General features: G+C 43.8%; 1 protein-coding gene across 1 annotated transcript in view; it reads right to left on the bottom strand.

Annotated features, from left to right (window-relative positions):
- Positions 1–18720, bottom strand: part of WLS (Wnt ligand secretion mediator) — a 903497-nt gene that overhangs the window by 143375 nt on the left and 741402 nt on the right. Inside the window, exon 10 of the mRNA XM_044085601.1 lies at positions 7044–7127. Within this exon, the coding sequence (XP_043941536.1) occupies positions 7044–7127 (84 nt within the window). The remainder of the gene's footprint in view (positions 1–7043; positions 7128–18720) is intronic.

The following is an 18720-nucleotide window of genomic DNA, read 5'->3' on the forward strand; positions in this document are numbered from 1 at the left end:
TTTTTCGAAGGGTATGACTATGCATTTTTGGCATTTAACTTTAGGCCGTGGCTCTGGCACCAGTTATCCGTTCTGTGAGACCCTTCTGAAGGATATCTGTGTCAGATGTGTTTTCTACTATGGCCCAGTTTACAGTCATCTGCAAACTTTGTCAGCCATAACCCTCCTGTGTTTGCTTGTACTTGAAAAGTAGATGCCAAACAAGAGTGGGCCCAGGACTGAGCCCTGTGGGACACCACTTGTGACAGGCTTTGAGTCTGACATGGCGCCAGCAACTCTGACCCTGTGGGTTCTGTCACTCAGCCAGTTTGCAACCCATCTTGTGATGTATGGGTTAACATTTAAGCTGATGAGTTTTTCAATGATACCGAGTGGGGTATTGTATCGAAGGCCTTAGCCAGATCGAGGTAGGCTGCATGGACTGCCTTTCCTCATCAATGGCTTTGGTGACTGTTTGAAAAAGTCAACCAAGTTTAAAAGGCATGATCTGCCTTTGACAAAGCCAAACTGGGTTGGATCCAAAGTCTGCAAATTCCTATGTCTTTATTTATGAGGTCCATTATGATCCTCTCCATGGCTTTGCAGATAAGGCTTGTCAAGCTAATGGGCGGTAATTTCCAGGGTCTGTGGAGGCACCGCCTTTGTGAAGTGGGACCACAGTTGCAGTGCCACTCCTGGAGTGCGTATCCAGAGGTAAGACTTTGATTAAACAGCTGTCCTAGCTGTGGGTTTAATTCCTCATTGAGTTCGTGGAGCACACAGCCGGGGACACCATCGGGTCCCATGGATGCTGTGTTTTTTGCTTTGGAGAGAGCAGTTCTCACTTGGGCGCTGGGGATGTTTGGGGGGCTGCACTCATTTGGTATAGATATCTCTCCTTTTGGGGGGGCGGGGAGAAGTTTGCACTGAACCTGTCAGCCAGTATGTTGGCAATGTCTGTAGGATCAGTAATCTTCACATCATTTTGAACTAGTTCTGAGCATATCTGGGAGTTTCCTCCTAGGTTTCTAACATAGCTAAAGAAGGCCTTATGATTGTCTTTTGAGTCTTTAGCTATTTGTCTCTCGAAATTTGCTTTGGATGATTTTATGAGAGCTCTTAGTTTTTTACTTATAGTGATCAAGGGTGTCTTACCTTTTAAGGATTTTGCTCTATCTTGTAGTAGCTTCCTCCTTTTGTTGTAGAGTTTGTTTATGGCTGGGGTCCACCAGACTGGACGCTTGCCTTTGGTACAAAGAGTCTTTGTTTTGCTTGGGATTGCCTTATCCATGCAGTCCTGCAGGTGCTGGTAGAAGGCGTTTGTAAGTGATTCAGCGGCTTGAGTATTGTTTTCCGCCAGCTCGGTCGCCTGAAAGAAGTCCACACTATTCTTTACAAGTGTGAACTCGGCTTTTATGAAGTTCTTTACTGTGGTCTTTTTATTTCAGGTGGGGTGGGATGAGGACCTCCAGCGAGATTAGTTTGTGATCTGATCTCACCAGTGAGGGGTATACTTCCGGTGTTGAACATTGTGCTCCCATGTTCGTGATGAAGAGATCAAGTATGTTATCTCCTCTTGTGGGGATGGTGACTAGTTGTTCCATGGCATTTGAGTTTATGAATTCCAGGAACTTTTGGGCTAGGGTGTTTGGGCTTGAGTAGTGTTCCCAGTCTATATTAGGGTAATTGAAGTCACCTAGTATGATGGTGTTTGGTGATACATTTATCCCCTCTAGTGTTTTCAGGAAGGCCATGTGAGTTTCCTGAGTTTGTGAGGGTGGCCTGTAACATGCTACAATTTGCAGAGCAGTCTTGCCTATGGTTAATTGCACCTGGATGGTCTCCGATGCATCGTGCGTTGCCACCAGTCTTGAGGTGTGGGTGTCCTTGATGAATATGGATACCCCCTCCTTTCTTGGTATTGTCGGATTTTGGGGCGGAGCATGATATGAGGTAAAACCTGATAGCGCTGGGGTGCTCTCAGGAGCCTTGAACCAGGTTTCTATCACAGCACAGACATCTATGTTCTCCATACTGAGAAGGGCCTCGAATGCGTGCATTTTGAGATTTAGACTTCTGGCATTGAGCAGCATTACCCTTAGTTTTTTCCTTTTTGTGTTCTAGGGTGGTAGGTTTAGAATTTGAGCCTTGCCTAAAAAGGCACTATGGGGGTGGCAAGAGCCTTTGCCAATATCCGAATCCCAGGGTGACAGGTGCAAGCCGTCCCTTAGAGCAGCGTGGCTTGTCCAGCATGTCATCCCAGGCAGACAGATACTGGATCCCCTTTGAATGACACCAGTGTTTAAGCCAATTGTTAAAGCTGATCATCTTATCTCTGTATTGTGGCATCATTCTTGGTGAAGGTAGGATACTGCTCAAGGTCAGGGTCATACCTGCCTGGGCTACATAATCAGAGAGCTCCTCAATGTCTCTTTTCATGTAGTCCAAGGAGGTACGTCTCAGGTCGTTTACACCAGCGTGGACAATGACTGAGTCATATTTGTACCTGCTGTTGAGAGACCTGAGTGCTTGCGTTATGTGGCGGATTCTAGCGCCCGACAGGCAGCTTACTGTGACCTTCTCCTTACTCAGTCTGGTGGCGGGACATCAGTGTGTCTGACTATGGAGTCACCAATGACTAGTGTGTCTGGCATTGTGTTTGGCCTTAAGGGCTGTGACTGTTTGACACTCTGACTGTGAGGTCTATGTGTTGCAGGTGTTGTGTTCTGAGGTGGTGGTTGTTTGGGTGTCTGCTTTGGTGGCCTCTGCTGTTTTGGTAGATTTTTGATCAGAGCCTCGAGTATGTCTTTGTGTGTTTATGTGTATGATTTGAGGTTGTAATGGTACTATGTGAGACTGGGTCTATAGTGTGTGTGGTAACCTTCTCCTCCTGACTGGTCTTGCCAGTCCTATGTTGAGAGAGCTCAGCCTCCAGTTTGGCCGTATAGTTGCATCTCGCATGTATTTGTGCTTTGTGGGAGGAGGAAAGGGTTGTCTGTGTACATGAGGCAATTGAAACATTGCCTCAATATTCCCAGGTTCACCAGCTGAGCAGGAGAGGACACTAGCAACTGATCCCTCGACATGCTAGAAGGGTAGGCGAAAAACTTTAAAAAAAGATTCCCGGGGACGTGGGTGACCGAGAAGTTGGGGGGTTGCCTTTTTGGGGTACTATCTATGACAAGAGTGCCGTATCAAGGTAATAAGTACTGTAGGAGCAAGTGCTAGGTTTAATAGATAGAGAATAGTCTACTTGGAGTCAAGTAGAGTTGATCTTTTTAGTTATAGGATACGCTGATTTGATCAGTAGTATAGTTCGAGGAAGGTAGTTTTAAGGGAAAATTTGAAGAGTGGACTTTAGGTAGCCCGAATAGTTTAAACCTGCTTAACCGGCACTGCCCTAGTGTGCAACAGTGGCAGCTCCGCTCTAAATCGCGCTAACGCGCGTTTAGCGCGTTTTATACCAGGGGGCTGGAAAAAGCTAGAAACTGGCCCAAAACGACCAATAAACTACTAGTTACTGGCTGAAACCTCACAAAACTGGACAAAAGGCAGCTCAATGCTTCCCACTCCCACTGGTAAGCAAGGTAGCTTCCCTTCCCCCAAATAAGGCAAGGAAACAGTACACAGGAACTACAACCAAAGCCCAGGAATCAGCAACTCTGAAACTGGACTAAACTAGTAAAGCAGGAAAGCAAGGTAGCTTCCCTTCCCCCAAATAAGGCAAGGAAACAGTACACAGGAACTACAACCAAAGCCCAGGAATCAGCAACTCTGAAACTGGACTAAACTAGTAAAGCAGGAAAAACAAGAGATATTTTTTCTTTTTTTTTTTCACAAAACAGGCAGAAACAGGTACAGCAAACACTTATAAATGCTATGAATCAGCTACTACAGCTTACACAGAAGAATTTGCTACAAATACAGTCAAATAGTAACAAACAAGGATTCCAAGTGCAATATTAAGTTAAATGCAGAAAACACAGCTACAATGGAACAGAAAGGCAGGCGCAATACAGGTGCGAGGTATTCAGATGGGGTAAGCAACAAAAATATACTTAGTATCAAGAAAAGTCGCTTATTCAGCTCTCTGCAGCCTGGATTACTCTGCTGGCCCACGTGGAGTCTGTGCTGAGTAGGTACAAGCTGAAAGTTTTATACCAGGGGCTGGAAAAAGCTAGAAACTGGCCCAAAACGACCAATAAACTACTAGTTACTGGCTGAAACCTCACAAAACTGGACAAAGGCAGCTCAATGCTTCCCACTCCCACTGGTAAGCAAGGTAGCTTCCCTTCCCCAAATAAGGCAAGGAAACAGTACACAGGAACTACAACCAAAGCCCAGGAATCAGCAACTCTGAAACTGGACTAAACTAGTAAAGCAGGAAAGCAAGGTAGCTTCCCTTCCCCAAATAAGGCAAGGAAACAGTACACAGGAACTACAACCAAAGCCCAGGAATCAGCAACTCTGAAACTGGACTAAACTAGTAAAGCAGGAAAAACAAGAGATATTTTTCTTTTTTTCTTTTTTCACAAAACAGGCAGAAACAGGTACAGCAAACACTTATAAATGCTATGAATCAGCTACTACAGCTTACACAGAAGAATTTGCTACAAATACAGTCAAATAGTAACAAACAAGGATTCCAAGTGCAATATTAAGTTAAATGCAGTAAAACAGCTTCAATGTAACAGAAAGGCAGGCGAAATACAGTTGCTAGGTATTCAGATGTGGAAAGCAACAAAAATATACTTAGTATCAAGAAAAGTCGCTTATTCAGCTCTCTGCAGCCTGGATTACTCTGCTGGCCCACGTGGAGTCTGTGCTGAGTAGGTACAAGCTGAAAGTTTTATACCAGGGGGCTGGAAAAAGCTAGAAACTGGCCCAAAACGACCAATAAACTACTAGTTACTGGCTGAAACCTCACAAAACTGGACAAAAGGCAGCTCAATGCTTCCCACTCCCACTGGTAAGCAAGGTAGCTTCCCTTCCCCCAAATAAGGCAAGGAAACAGTACACAGGAACTACAACCAAAGCCCAGGAATCAGCAACTCTGAAACTGGACTAAACTAGTAAAGCAGGAAAAACAAGAGATATTTCCAACTTGTTCAGCTGAGTGCAGTAAATCCTTATTTTCAGCACAATCCGGAGTCAACATCATTTTCTGTTTAAGCAATCCAATAATATGCTGCGGATACTTTAACATATGAAACTGACAGTTTAAGGCCGTAATGGCCAAAGTTGCAGAAGTGTATACCTTCTTACCCCATCTATCCAGTGCCCTGGAGTCCCTCATCTATCCAGTGCCCTGGAGTCTCTATCAGAGGGGATAGGATTTTTGGCAGTAGTAGCTTTAATACCCTTGGGTCCCTGGGAAATTGTCTCAGGATCCGCAGTAGGATTTTTAAAAAGGAACTTGTGAGAGTCAGGGACCCTGTAATATCTATCAGGTTTTCTGGGAGCAGGAGGTAAAGAATCAGAGGCCAAGCTAGATTCTGAAAAGGCATCATCAACAATGTCTAGTACAGGGGGGGTAGCTAAAGGCCTGTGCTGGGGCAGGAGTAAGAAATCCCTCAGTCTCGTTTCAGAATCAGAGAAATCCTGACTTTCCCAACGAAAATGCTCCCTGAGAGTATGCAAGGTTTCACCAAAGGAGAAATCCTCTTGGGGGAGAAGCAGAGGGAATAGAGTCCTCAGAATCAGAATCCTCATAGGTAGATAAGGGTAAATCCTGGTCATCAGAGGAAACAGAAAAGTCAGAATCCTGGTCAGAAGTATCATAAGCAAACTCAGTCCTAGGTCTCAGAGGTGGAAGGCTGGCTTCCCCTGATTAAAGTAATAAGGTCTTCAGCCATTCTTATCATTTGTTTTTTAGGCATAGAGGCCTGACCATGCGGTCTGGGCATCAGTTTTCTAGGCATGGTTCGAGTTTTAGGCCTTGAAGAAGAAGATGGCATCTGTTTAATACACAAGTCAGTAGGCCTAAATACACCCTCAGAATCCGGTGCCTGCACAGCGGCTCCGGACCCATCCAAGCTAGAGACATTCGCAGGTTCCACAGTTGAAGCATCTCGTGGAATACCGGACTCCAAATGGGTCTCAGTAGAGGCCTGCGAATCTGAAGAAGTGGGTATCAGGGGCTGCGAAAGTGCCTCACTGACTACCGGTGAAGTGGTGACTGGCTTAGGAGAAGTGTCATCGGCAGCTTTGGACCTTGGCGGCCTGTCTCTGTCTTTATCTTTGTGTTTTTTCAGAATGTCGGTAGACGGATGGCTTACCGAAGACATATCAGGATAATTGAACCGAGCACCAAAATATTTAGCAGCAAAAATATACTGACGATGGACAGTTCGTGGTTTAAATAAGGCACAAAACTGACAGAGAGGTACATTGTGGTCAGGGCCTAGGCAAGGAATACAGTACGAATGAAAATCTTTATGAGGTATCTGCTTTTCACAAGTAATGCAATTATTTACTTTTACTGACATTGGTTTAGAGCAAGAAAAAGTTTCCCCAACGGGGTACATAGCTTTTAGTTGAAAACTTCGGTTCTGAAACTCGAAAATGAAAATTTCAGGAGTCGGCTGACCGGCACTTGTGAACTGCTTCTGCTTCGGGCACCACATGGTAAGAAAGACTGATGTAATGGCATCAGCTGCATGTTTTATACCCCCTGATGATCTGACGTCATGGAAGAAGGGACAGCAACTGACGCAGGACCCAAGACCGTTAATCAGGCCGACTGAGGGCTACTGCAAGCAGATAACCCAAATGTGATGACTGCAACAGTGAAACTCGAAGAACATCTGCTTTTAAAAAATTGGCATCCCTTTTTAAGGAAGCAAGCAATCTCCTAGAGCACAGATGTTCAAAACAACCTAGTCTCCTCTAACTGCAGGCTCACCGCTGAAGTGGTGTAAAAATTACTGTAACACATGAACAGAACTACCAGTTATAGGCATACTGAACAAAGTCAGACATGAATCTCTAACACATCCTCCTTGTCTGAAGGAACAGTGATAGGCCTGCTATATCCCAACAAAGCTGCATGCAGCAATACATACCTGGCTAGTAATGAAGAAGATTACAGTCACAGCCGCACAGGTCAGTGTTACAAGCATCAAAAACTTGAACCGAAAAATCAGGCCCTACGAAGAAACAAATGCAAGTAGTGAGGTACAGCTCAAGAGCAACCATCTAGTTAACAGTAATCAAAACAGATATTGAGATTCTACAATAACAGAGACAACTGGAACAGTATTACAGTTTATTTTACACACTTCTGCAAACTTGCTTAGAAACTTAAAATGGAGTCATAAAAATACTTCAATAGATCGTAGAGCTGTGGCAAGGGCAGGGTGAAGGGGCAGCTGGCTTGGCTGCAAGCAGTCAGGGAAGTGATCATTTCCCTCAAAGAGGCACCAACTGTTCCTATTCTCATTTTGCATTTAAGTACCACTATCACATCTTCTTAAATAGCAGGTGTGTGTGTGACGACAGTAAGTAGTATTGTGTATGTACATAAAGTACAGTTGTGTACACTTACCATAAATGTAGATGTTCAAGTGTATTCAATGTTGCAGTCCTAACAAATGGGTTATCCGGCTCCCGGTATCCCTCGGTCGGCCAGAATACCAAAGGTAAGTAAAAATGACGTCGGCTGCCATTGGCGTCTGCTACAAAAGGAGGCAGCCAACGTCACTTCCTCAGTCTTTCTTGCCATAACAGTCAGGAGCCCCCAGAAAACAAGGCTTAAACCAAACACTAATTTGGCAAATAAACTTAGCCTGTACCCCAGGAAAAGAGAATAGGAGAGGACACAAAAAAGTAGGAAGGAGGGAGGGAAACCAGGACTGCAAAAGTGAATGCACTCGAACATCTACATTTATGGTAAGTGTACACAACTGTACTATGTTCACCATGTTTCACTGTTGCAGTCCTAAAAAATGGGTTGATTACCAAAGCCCAGAGAAAAAAGGGGGGAGGAACCAACAGCATCAAGAGTTGGAGATAATGTCCTGCAACACCGCAGTGGCAAACCCTGCCCTGGCTCTGGAAAACAGAGGCAGATTGTAATGTTTTGTGAAAGTGTGAGCAGAAGACCGAGTGGCAGCCTCCAAAATGTCTTTAGCAGGGACACCCCTTAGAAAAGCTGCAGAAGTGGAAGTCGTTCTAGTTGAGTGGGTCCTAACCCCTTGAGGCGGAGCTTTGCCATGAAAGGAGTAACAACAAGTAATGCAATGTGTAATCCATTTAGAAATGGTTTGCTTAGAAATAGCCTTGCCCTGGGCTCTAGGAGCAAAACTGACCAACAACTGTGCAGATTTATGAAGGTCTTTAGTCCTGTCCAGGTAAAACATGAGTTGTCTCTGCACATCAAGAGAATGTAGGATCCTTTCACCTTTATTTCATGGATTATGAAAGAAAGTAGGAAGATGTATGGATTGATTAAGAGTCAGGCGGGAAACCACCTTAGGCATAAAATGAGGGATTAGTTCTGAGAGAAAGACTATCTGCATGGAAAATAAGAAAAGGCTCCACGGCCATCAAAGCTTGCAGCTCCGAAACCCTCCTTGCTGAAGTTATAGCCCAGAGGAAGGCTGTCTTCCAAGAGAGAAACTTTAAATCTGCAGAGGCAGCTAAGGAAGAGTGAATTTCTCTAGAACAAAATTAAGATCCCAGGCTGGAGTAGGTGCTCTTCTGAGAGGTTTTAAATTGAAAGCACCTCTGAGAAACATTTTCATCAGGGGATGAGCGAAAATGTGCTGTTCAAGAGAACAATGAGCAGAAATGGCTGAAGAGTGGATCTTTATAGAGAAAAAAGAAAGACCACCTTGAAGCAAATCAGCCAGGTAATTCCAGGATTAAAGGAAGCGTAGGCTGAGAAGTAGATTCCCCTCTAGTCAGCATCCAATGAGAGAACATTTCCCATTTGCCAGCATAGGGCTTCCTAGTGCTAGGCCTCCTGGCCTCCCTCAGCATGTCAACCACCTGCTGGGAAAGAGAAGAAGAAAAGGATGGAGTCATACAATGAGCCAAAGCTGCCAAATGTAGAGACTGAAGATGAGGATGAAGAACGTTTCCCCTTTCCTGAACCAAAAGATCTGGCTTCAGAGGAAGATGCCAAGGAGGAAACTGGGAGAGACTATGAAGCAGCGGATACCAATGCTGCCTAGGCCAGTCTGGAGCTAAGAGAACAGTCCTTGGTTGTTCGTCCCTGATCTTCACCAATACTCTGGGAAGAAGAGAAGGAGGAGGAAAGGCGTACACTGATAGCAATGTCCAAGGGAAGGACAGAGCATCCACTTTCCAGGCTTTGCTGTGATGCTGTCTGGTGCAAAAGAGAGGTAGAAGTTGGTTGTCTGGGGAGGAGAAAAGATCCACCTGAAGCATGCCCCAACATTGAATGATGCTGTAAAAGACTGCTCTGTTCAGCTGCCACTCATGAGGATCCAGGGTTTGCCTGCTCAACCAGTCTGCCAAAACATTGAGCCTTCCTTGAAGGAACTGAGCAAGAGATACAGGTCCAGAGATGCTGCTATGGACCAAAAATTCATGCTTTGTCTGCACAGGGGGTAAGAGAGAATACCTCCCTGCTTGCTGATGTACCACATGACTGTGATGTTGTCTGTTTTGACCAGCAGTGTCCCTGGAGAAAGAAGATGCTTGAAAGCTAGTAAGGCCTGCTGAACTTCCATCAACTTTTTAAAATTTATGTGCAGGTGCATCTGCTGGGCATTCCAACGTCCCTGTATGCATCTACCATCCAGATGTGCTCCCCAGGTGATGTCTGATGCATCTGTAGTCAGAACATGAGTGGCAGGAGGTGTCCAAAAAGGCATACCCTTGTTTTGCAGACAGGCTGTTGCCCACTATGGAAACTCCCGGTCTGCAGAGATGGAAGCAGAGGAATCATCATATCCAGGTCCTCTGTGTGTTGACACCAAATGTTCTTGAGGTACCATTGCAATTTCCTCATATGCAGTCTTGCATATGGAATCATAAGAATACAAGATGCCATGAATCCCAGAGCTTGCAGGGAGCTGGGACAGGCTTGTCAAGTCTTTGAAGTAAATTGAAAGTTTTCTGCTTCTCCTGGGTGAGATATCTCATCTGGGCGGCTGTGTTCAGACTCACTCCCAGGAATGTTATCTCCTTGGATGGTACCATTTTCGATTTTTTTCTCGTTGAGAGTGTAACCCAGGGAAGAGAGTCTTTACGAATTCCAGATCCTTTAAAAGCTGTTCCTGAGAACTTGCTTGAATCAGACAGTCGTCCAAGTGTGGATAAAGCTGAATTTTCTTCTGCCTGCAAAAAGCAACGACTGGGGCCAGCCACTTCGTGAAGACTCTGGGAGCAGTAGATAAGCCAAAGAGCAGCACCAAGAATTGATAATGTTTCTTGCCCGCTCTGAAATGAAGATACTGCCTGCAACTTTCCCTGATAGGAATGTGCAGATGAGCCTCTGAGATCCAAGGTTACCAGCCAGGAATCCTTTTCTAGCAGTGGTAGCAACTGATGCAGAGTGAGCATTTTGAATTTTGGAATTACCAGAAAATATTTCAGAATGGAAAGATCTAGGATAGGATGCCAGGTGCCTTCTTTTTTTGGAACTAGGAAAAGCCTGGAATAAAAACCCTGGCCCACCTGCTGAGCAAGAACTGATTCTATTACTCCCAGAAGAGACAGACAAAATTTGTTTTTCTACTTATGCCCTTTGGTTTGGAGGAACGTCCAGGAATCCCTTGGGAGCTGGAAAGGTACAGAAAGAAAACTTGTGCCTTAGGGACACCGTTCTGAGCACCCATCTGTCGTCTGTGATAGTGGCCGAGACATTTGCAAAAAGGGCCAACCTCCCTCCTAAAGGACTCTCCTGGCATGCAAGAACAGGCAGAAGTTGTAAAAAGTCATTGAGTGTGTTTCGACTGAGATGCAGGTTTGGAGCTTCCTCCCTTAGAAGTGGAAGCCTGCCAATGCCTAGACCTTTGAGGGGTGACCGCCTGCCCCCTAGAAGATTTGTAACCTCTAGTCCTGGAATGGTTCTGTCTGCTGGTATCAGGAAAGGTCCAACTCTTGTAAGAGTAATTCCTGCTGAAGTGAAGGGGTTGAACTTGCAGAAAATCCTTAACAGTTTGCATGGACTTGGCCTTATCCTCCATCTTCTTAAGTACCTCCTCTGCTTTGCTGCCAAAAAGATTGTCTTTATGCAAAGGTACATCCAAAAGCTTAGCCTTGACAGGTTCTGGAAGAGGCTGTTCTCTGAGCCAAGTGTGCCTTCTAATAACAGATCCAGTAGTTGTAGTCCTGCTGGAGGCTTCAAGGATGTCAAAACCACAATGCAAAGAATGCTTACTGACCAGACTGGTGGAATTTAGTAAATCCGGCGAAGAGCCAAGGCAGTTTCCCTTGTGACTTGCCCCTCTAAGTGTCCAGAGTAGAAAAGACTGCCATCCCCAGCGGAGATTAAACAGAACAAGGCAGCATTATTTTTTTGTCAGCACGGCAACTTCTACCGAAGAGTCAAGGCAGCTTCCTTTGTGACTTGCCCCTCTAAGTGTCCAGAGTAGAAAAGACTGCCATCCCCAGTGGAGATTAAACAGAACAAGGCAGCATTATTTTTTTGTCAGCACGGCAACTTCTACCGAAGAGTCAAGGCAGCTTCCTTTGTGACTTGCCCCTCTAAGTGTCCAGAGTAGAAAAGACTGCCATCCCCAGCGGAGATTAAACAGAACAAGGCAGCATTATTTTTTGTCAGCACGGCAACTTCTACCGAAGAGCCAAGGTGGATCACAAACTCTATTACTGTATTTCTCTGAGACTGCTGACCGTGGGTCCAAGGTACACTAAACTAACTTCCCTCAAGTACCTGATTTCTCCCATAACCTTAGTTGTATACTTTCATTCCAGATACGGAATATTATAATTCCAGCTAATAATTTAACTTTCACCACATGCTTTACAGCCAATTTACTTACCTTGCTGAGCTACAAACTGCTTAATTTTGTTGAAGGTGTAGCCTCCCCCACCCCCAATACGCAGGGCGAGGTTTCAAATACACCTACTAAGAAAACAAAAAACCCGCCAATTTCAAAATCCAGCGTACCTTGACCCTGTCGGCAGCATCCTCAGCCTACTGGTATGTCTAAATGAAATGTTTCTCCCATGTTACTTTATTTTAAACTTTGAATTGCTGAATTTGTAAGTTATCTTAAGCTGTAATTCACTCGCTATAAGATTAGACAGTGTTTCCTGTTTCAGCGTGCAGACTATACTGAATGTTATAGCCTATATACGGATTGTCTAAGGCAACGCTAATAATTTAAGGTGTATTAAATAATGTTACAGCCTATTTTCAAACTGCTCAGTGCTCGTAACTAAGTGCATGCCTGTTCTACTACTATACAGTAGCCACCTCTCATGTTAGACCTCTGAGATTGGTTATTTTAGAACTAAATGATAGTTAGTGTAACTAGAAAACTATGCATTAACTGAAGCTGGTGGATCCTCTAGTGGACCGCAACTATACTTGATAAGTGTTGTGTAGTATTTTCAAGCCCTACAACCTCAACTTAACCACTCCTTTCCTAATTTTCCCTTCTGGTCTTTCTAGGCAGTTTCCCTTGTGACTTGCCCCTCTAAGTGTCCAGAGTAGAAAAGACTGCCATCCCCAGCGGAGATTAAACAGAACAAGGCAGCATTATTTTTTGTCAGCACGGCAACTTCTACCGAAGAGCCAAGGTGGATCACAAACTCTATTACTGTATTTCTCTGAGACTGCTGACCGTGGGTCCAAGGTACACTAAACTAACTTCCCTCAAGTACCTGATTTCTCCCATAACCTTAGTTGTATACTTTCATTCCAGATACGGAATGTTATAATTCCAGCTAATAATTTAACTTTCACCACATGCTTTACAGCCAATTTACTTACCTTGCTGAGCTACAAACTGCTTAATTTTGTTGAAGGTGTAGCCCCGCTCCGTTCGCCCTTGCTTCGCTTGGGCTCTCTTCGCTCCCCTCCTTGCCCCCAATTCCCACCCGCCCCCAGTACATCTAAATTTATAACCCCCTAGCCACCCCCACACCACTCTGCCCCAATCATCTTTTTACTTCACTAATTAGCTCTCCTTGTTCTCATCACACCTACTCATACGGCAACTAGTCCCTCTAGTGGATCGCTACCATACTCTAAATCCTACCAACCTCTCTTCCTCAAACCTTTCTTCTACTACTGTTTGTGGACTATTAAATCACTATCCCTACAGACATGTGGTACTCCATACTGCTACCCATCCTACTAGCCCCATACTTCCTTACCTTATATGAAACACAACCTCTTGGAGGACTTCATGCCTCATATGGTCATACCTGAAACCAAACATACCCACTTTATTCACACCAGTAATACCAAGCCGTTGCTCACATCATGCTCCTGTTCCCAGCACACTCACCCTAGCAAAATTAGTCCTAGACTCAAACACTATAGTAAAATAATAGATAAACTTATGAAACTTATCTCTAAGTTAAGACTCAACCTGTTAATTGACGGGGACATACACCCGAACCCTGGCCCTAACAACATAAATAAATCCTCTCTCTATTAGCAACCAAAGCTACACCCCTACAATTCCTCATCTACCTAACTCTCTCTTAACCTGTCATCTCAACATCCGAAGTATTAATAACAAACTGCATGAATTTCATGCACTCCTTGCTGATCTAGCCCCTGATATTTTGTGTCTCTCAGAGACCTGGTTAAAACCCTCCACTCCAGACAATGAAATACTTCCCCCTGGGTATAACATACACAGGCTGGACAGAGCATCCAGAAAAGGGGGTGGGGTTGCGGTTCTATACAAATCTGATATGATTGTAACTACCGACATTATTCAACCACCTCAGTCCAATAACTCTGAAATCCTAGCTACTAAACTGAAACTAAATAACAGCAAACACATCTATATAATCTGCATGTACATTCCCCCAGGTAATAATATAACCACACTTGAAGATATCCTATATTGGATATCCATCCACTACCCCCAAGAGACCATACTTCTAGGTGACCTTAATATTGACTGGAGCAACTGTTCCTCTGAAGCCCCTACCACCCACATTAACTTGCATTCATTCAAGCAAGTCATTAACACTCCAACTAGAACTAGCAAGCCCAACCAGAAAGAAAGTATACTTGATTGGGTGCTCATAAACAACCATCCCAACATGTATACATATGGTACCCTCTCTGATAGTCTTAGTGATCATCATCTCACATATATAATCAGGCAGAAAATATCTAACCACTACCAATCACTACTAAGATATGTCAGAAACAAAAAAAAATTTGATTTTACCAAGTTCCAACTTGAACTAAAATCCTGCAATTGGTCAATGCTTAAAAGCCTCCCCTTAGAAGAAGCAGTACTGTATTTTAACAAAAACTTTCTGGAGATTCTTGACAGTCATGCTCCCATCCACTCTAAAAAAAAAAAAAACAAAGCCAAAAACTGCACCATGGCTCTCAAATGAGACCAGGCTCAAAATTAAACTCAGAGACAAAGCTTGGGCTCTATGGCGAACCACTAAACTCCCTCAGGATCAACTATTATACAGGCAACTTAGGAATGAAACTAAAAAACTTGTACTACTTGACAAAAAAAAAATACTTCAGTAATCTACAGTCCTTTCACCAAAAAAACCCTCAAAAATTCTGGGCTGGACTAAATAATCTAATACACCCTGGTAAAAAGACTACCCCTGTACCTCAGGCCCTCACTGACAAACCATCAGAATTAGTTGCAGATAGCTTTAATCGCTTTTTCACTGAGACCATACAAACCCTAGCAAGTAACTTGCCACCTAGCCCCTACAGGCCAAACTGCTCCACCTCTACTAATCTTCCACATTTTAGCTTCCAACCTATTGCTACCTCATTTATAATACTCTACTCAAAAAACTAAAACCTACCACTCTTGCAGCTGACCAACTTCCAGCTGAATATCTACAAATATCTGCTGACGCCATTGCCTATCCTATCTCAGTACTTATAAATCGCACACTAACTGAAGCTAAAATTCCTAATATCTGGAAAATCTCTTATGTCATCCCTCTCCATAAAGGGAGGCTCTCAAATATCCAACTATAGGCCAATTGCCATACTCTCTCCCCTAGCCAAAATAATGGAAAAATGTATCCAAAAGCAGTTTATGAACCATTTAATAAACAACCATCTCCTGGCAGATATCCAACATGGCTTTAGACCTCACCATAGCACCACTACAGCCCTATTAGCCTTCTTTAACACCATTAATTCTTATCATAATAATAATAACCACATCTCTTCCGCTCTATTCCTGGATCTGTCCAAAGCTTTTGATATGGTGGATCACCAACTATTAATCCACTCACTAAGACCACTCTGTCCAGAACCCAAATCTCTTCAATGGTTCGAGTCCTACCTAAGTGGTAGACAACAAGCTGTACTCTGGCACTCAAAACTGTCCACCTTATTACCAACTAACCTGGGTGTTCCACAAGGGTCTATTCTAGGCCCTCTGTTATTCTCCATCTTCATAAATGATCTTCACACTGCCATTCCTAAAGTCAACTGCATACAATATGCAGATGACTCAACTTTGATATGTTCAGCCACATCCCCTGCAGAGTTACAGCTAAGGACCCAAACTACCTTTAACACGATAGAAAACTGACTATCCAACCACCGCCTACTACTAAACCCCAAAAAGACCAAAATGCTCATATTCTTACCTACACAAAAGTCCACCCCCATCAACTTCATAATTAAATCCAAAGATGGCACAACTATCTCTCCTGACCCTTCTACTAAACTTCTAGGTGTCACCATTGACACCCACTTAAAATATGACCTACACGTCAACCACCTAATCAAAACCATTAATAAAAAACTAGGCCCACTGTATAGATTAAAGAACTTTCTAACTCCCCTAGCCAAGGCAGCCATTGCCCGTTCCCATCTTCTCTCTTCTCTTCTGTATGCGGCACCTCTCCTTCTAAATAACAACAAGTCCAATCTAAATAAACTTACCACCTGTTATAATCACATTGTCCAATCTAAATAAACTTACCACCTGTTATAATCACATTGCCAGATTTGCCACCGGCCTCCCTTTTAGGACACATCACTGCATTAACCTAACTCAGCTTGGTTGGCTCGAACTTCCTAGTCTCGTGCTATATAACCAACTGATCATAGCCCACAAAATCATTTACGCCCCTGATAACACTCCCTCACTCAAACACCTAATTACCCTGTATAACAATCCACGACCACTTCGTTCCTCCAAAAAGGTGCTCATCCAGACTTACAAAACCAACGACCAAGCCGGGGACTCTTTCCTGTCTAACTCCCTAGGTAAAACCTGGAACCTATTACCCCCTGAGAACCTCAATTTCTTTCCTGTATCACTTCAAAACCAAGCTCAAACTATACCTGGGCTCCAAATGGTCTTGCTACTGTACCAAGCCTGGCTAATCCTCACACTACTATATAAATTAGTTATTTATGTCCTCCATCTAACTATTAATCTCTTAGGATAGTAACATATAGTTCCTATAACTATATAATTAATGTCTTCTGCTGACTTCTTGTTGTAAATGATATACTGTTGCAAAATGTATTTCTTACTTTTTCAGGCAACCCAAACTTGTACATTTTTTTGCCTTTCTTTATGTTTTGTATGTACTACTCTTGGAGCTTTTCTCCCCGGGCCTCCGCTGAAAATGGACATATATCCAGTCGGACCATCCTGGTTAACAAATGTAAAATAAAATAAATAAATAAATAAATAAATCCTGCAGGTCTTTCTTCTCTGCCTAAACAGGAACACTTGCTATCCTAGACTTAATAGCCTCCAAGGTGTGCTGCTGGTACTTCAGCATATGAAAAAGACAATTGGTAGCCTTAATAGCTAGGGTAGCAGAGGTATAAACCTTCTTGCCCCACCTATCGAGGTTCCTAGATTCCCTGTCCGAGGTAACAGGATTCCTGATAACAGTGGCCTTAACTCCTTTAGGGCCTTAAGAAATAATCTCTGGATCTGCCAATGGATTCCTGAAAAGAAACAGATGAGAATCAGGGACTCTGTAGTACATGTCAGGTTTCCTGGGAGCAGGAGGAACTGAATTTGGAGTCAAGGAATTTTCCAGAAAAACATCATCAACAACTTCCAACACAGGGGGAATAGTAAGAGGCTTATGTTGAGGTAAATCCAGAAACTTCCTAATCCATTTCTTAGACTGGGGAAAACCCTGACTTTCTCATTTAAATATTCCCTGAGGGTATTTAAAGCATCACCAAAAGAGAAATCCTCCAGGGAGAGGCCGAAGGGAAGGATTCCTCTGCATCCGAATCCTCAAAAGGAGAATAAGCCTGAGAAAATTCCTCTTCAACAACAGAAATGCTGGAAGAATCAGAACCTGAACAGGATAAAACCTCAGGAGAAACATCCCTACTCCTTTTGGTAGGAGGAGGCTAAGAACTCCTAATAAGAGTCAACAAACCATTAGCCATTTTAACCATTTGGGATTGAGGAGAAGAAACTGGAGCCTTCCTTTTCACAGGCTTACGAATGGAAGACTTACCTGCAAGCCTGAAAGACTGAGGAGGCCTGGCAACAGCCAAAGTTGCCACTGAAGTCAAAGGAAGATGCTTGCTGTCTGAATGCAAAATGGAGGCCTCAGACACCAGAGTCAGCTTAGCATTTCCGGATCCAGTTGAAGAGGCAACCAGCAACAGGTTGGAAGGCAAAACGGGGACCAGAGGCGTAATGGACTCGGACTCAATCAAGGCCTACGGTTCTACATCTGCAGACTGCAGGGTCTGGAAAGGCGTCTCACTGGCTACCGCCTGACCGACAACCAACTTAACATCATCCAAGGACTTAGTTTTCTGTGGCCTGTCGTGGTCCTTATCCTAACATTTCTTTGGAAAATCCTAAGCCTAAAGACCGGTGGATGCCATATCAACAAACTTAGGCCAAACTCCAAAATGCCTAGCCAAAATCTTAGCCCGATGATGGATAGTACGCGGATTAAAGGAGGCACAGGGACCACAATTGGGGACGTTGAGGTCAAGGCTTAAACAAATAATGCAATAGGAATGAAAATCTCTATGGGGAATCTGTTTTCCACAGGTAAGGCAATTATTAACTTTTTCTGACATTTGTTAAGGTAAGAATAGCTGTAGTAGACCAACTCTTGTAGTTGGAAAACCAACAATGGTAAACTGCAGACCGGCACTCGTGCATGAAAAGCTTCTGCTTTGGGCTCCACGGCAAGGAAGACTGAGGAAGTGACATCGGCTGCCTCCTTTTGTATCAGACGCCCTGATGTCCTTTACAACCGACAGCAGGCATAATTTTTACTTACCTTTGGTATTCTGGCCGACCGAGGGTTACCGGGAGCCGGATAACCCATTTGTTAGGACTGCAACAGTGAAACACGATGAACACCAGCCTTTTTCTTACACTGTATGAATGAAAGTGTCATTACCTTTTAAGCAAAGAGATTAGTCACTCAGCTTTAAGCAGAGATCAGCATGTGTGAAACATTGCAGGAATAAAAGTGCTATTAAATTTAAGCCAAAGGCAGTGGCTTGTGTATGAACACAGCAAACAGAAAATAGGTATGTACAAACATAATACAACTTTCAGACAGCCCATCTGCTATCTTATGGGGTGGTGGACAGATGGGCAGTAAGAC

The sequence above is a fragment of the Protopterus annectens genome, chromosome 10.part0, assembly GCF_019279795.1.
Source record: "Protopterus annectens isolate FY-2018-M chromosome 10.part0, PAN1.0, whole genome shotgun sequence".
Taxonomy (NCBI): domain Eukaryota; kingdom Metazoa; phylum Chordata; order Ceratodontiformes; family Protopteridae; genus Protopterus; species Protopterus annectens.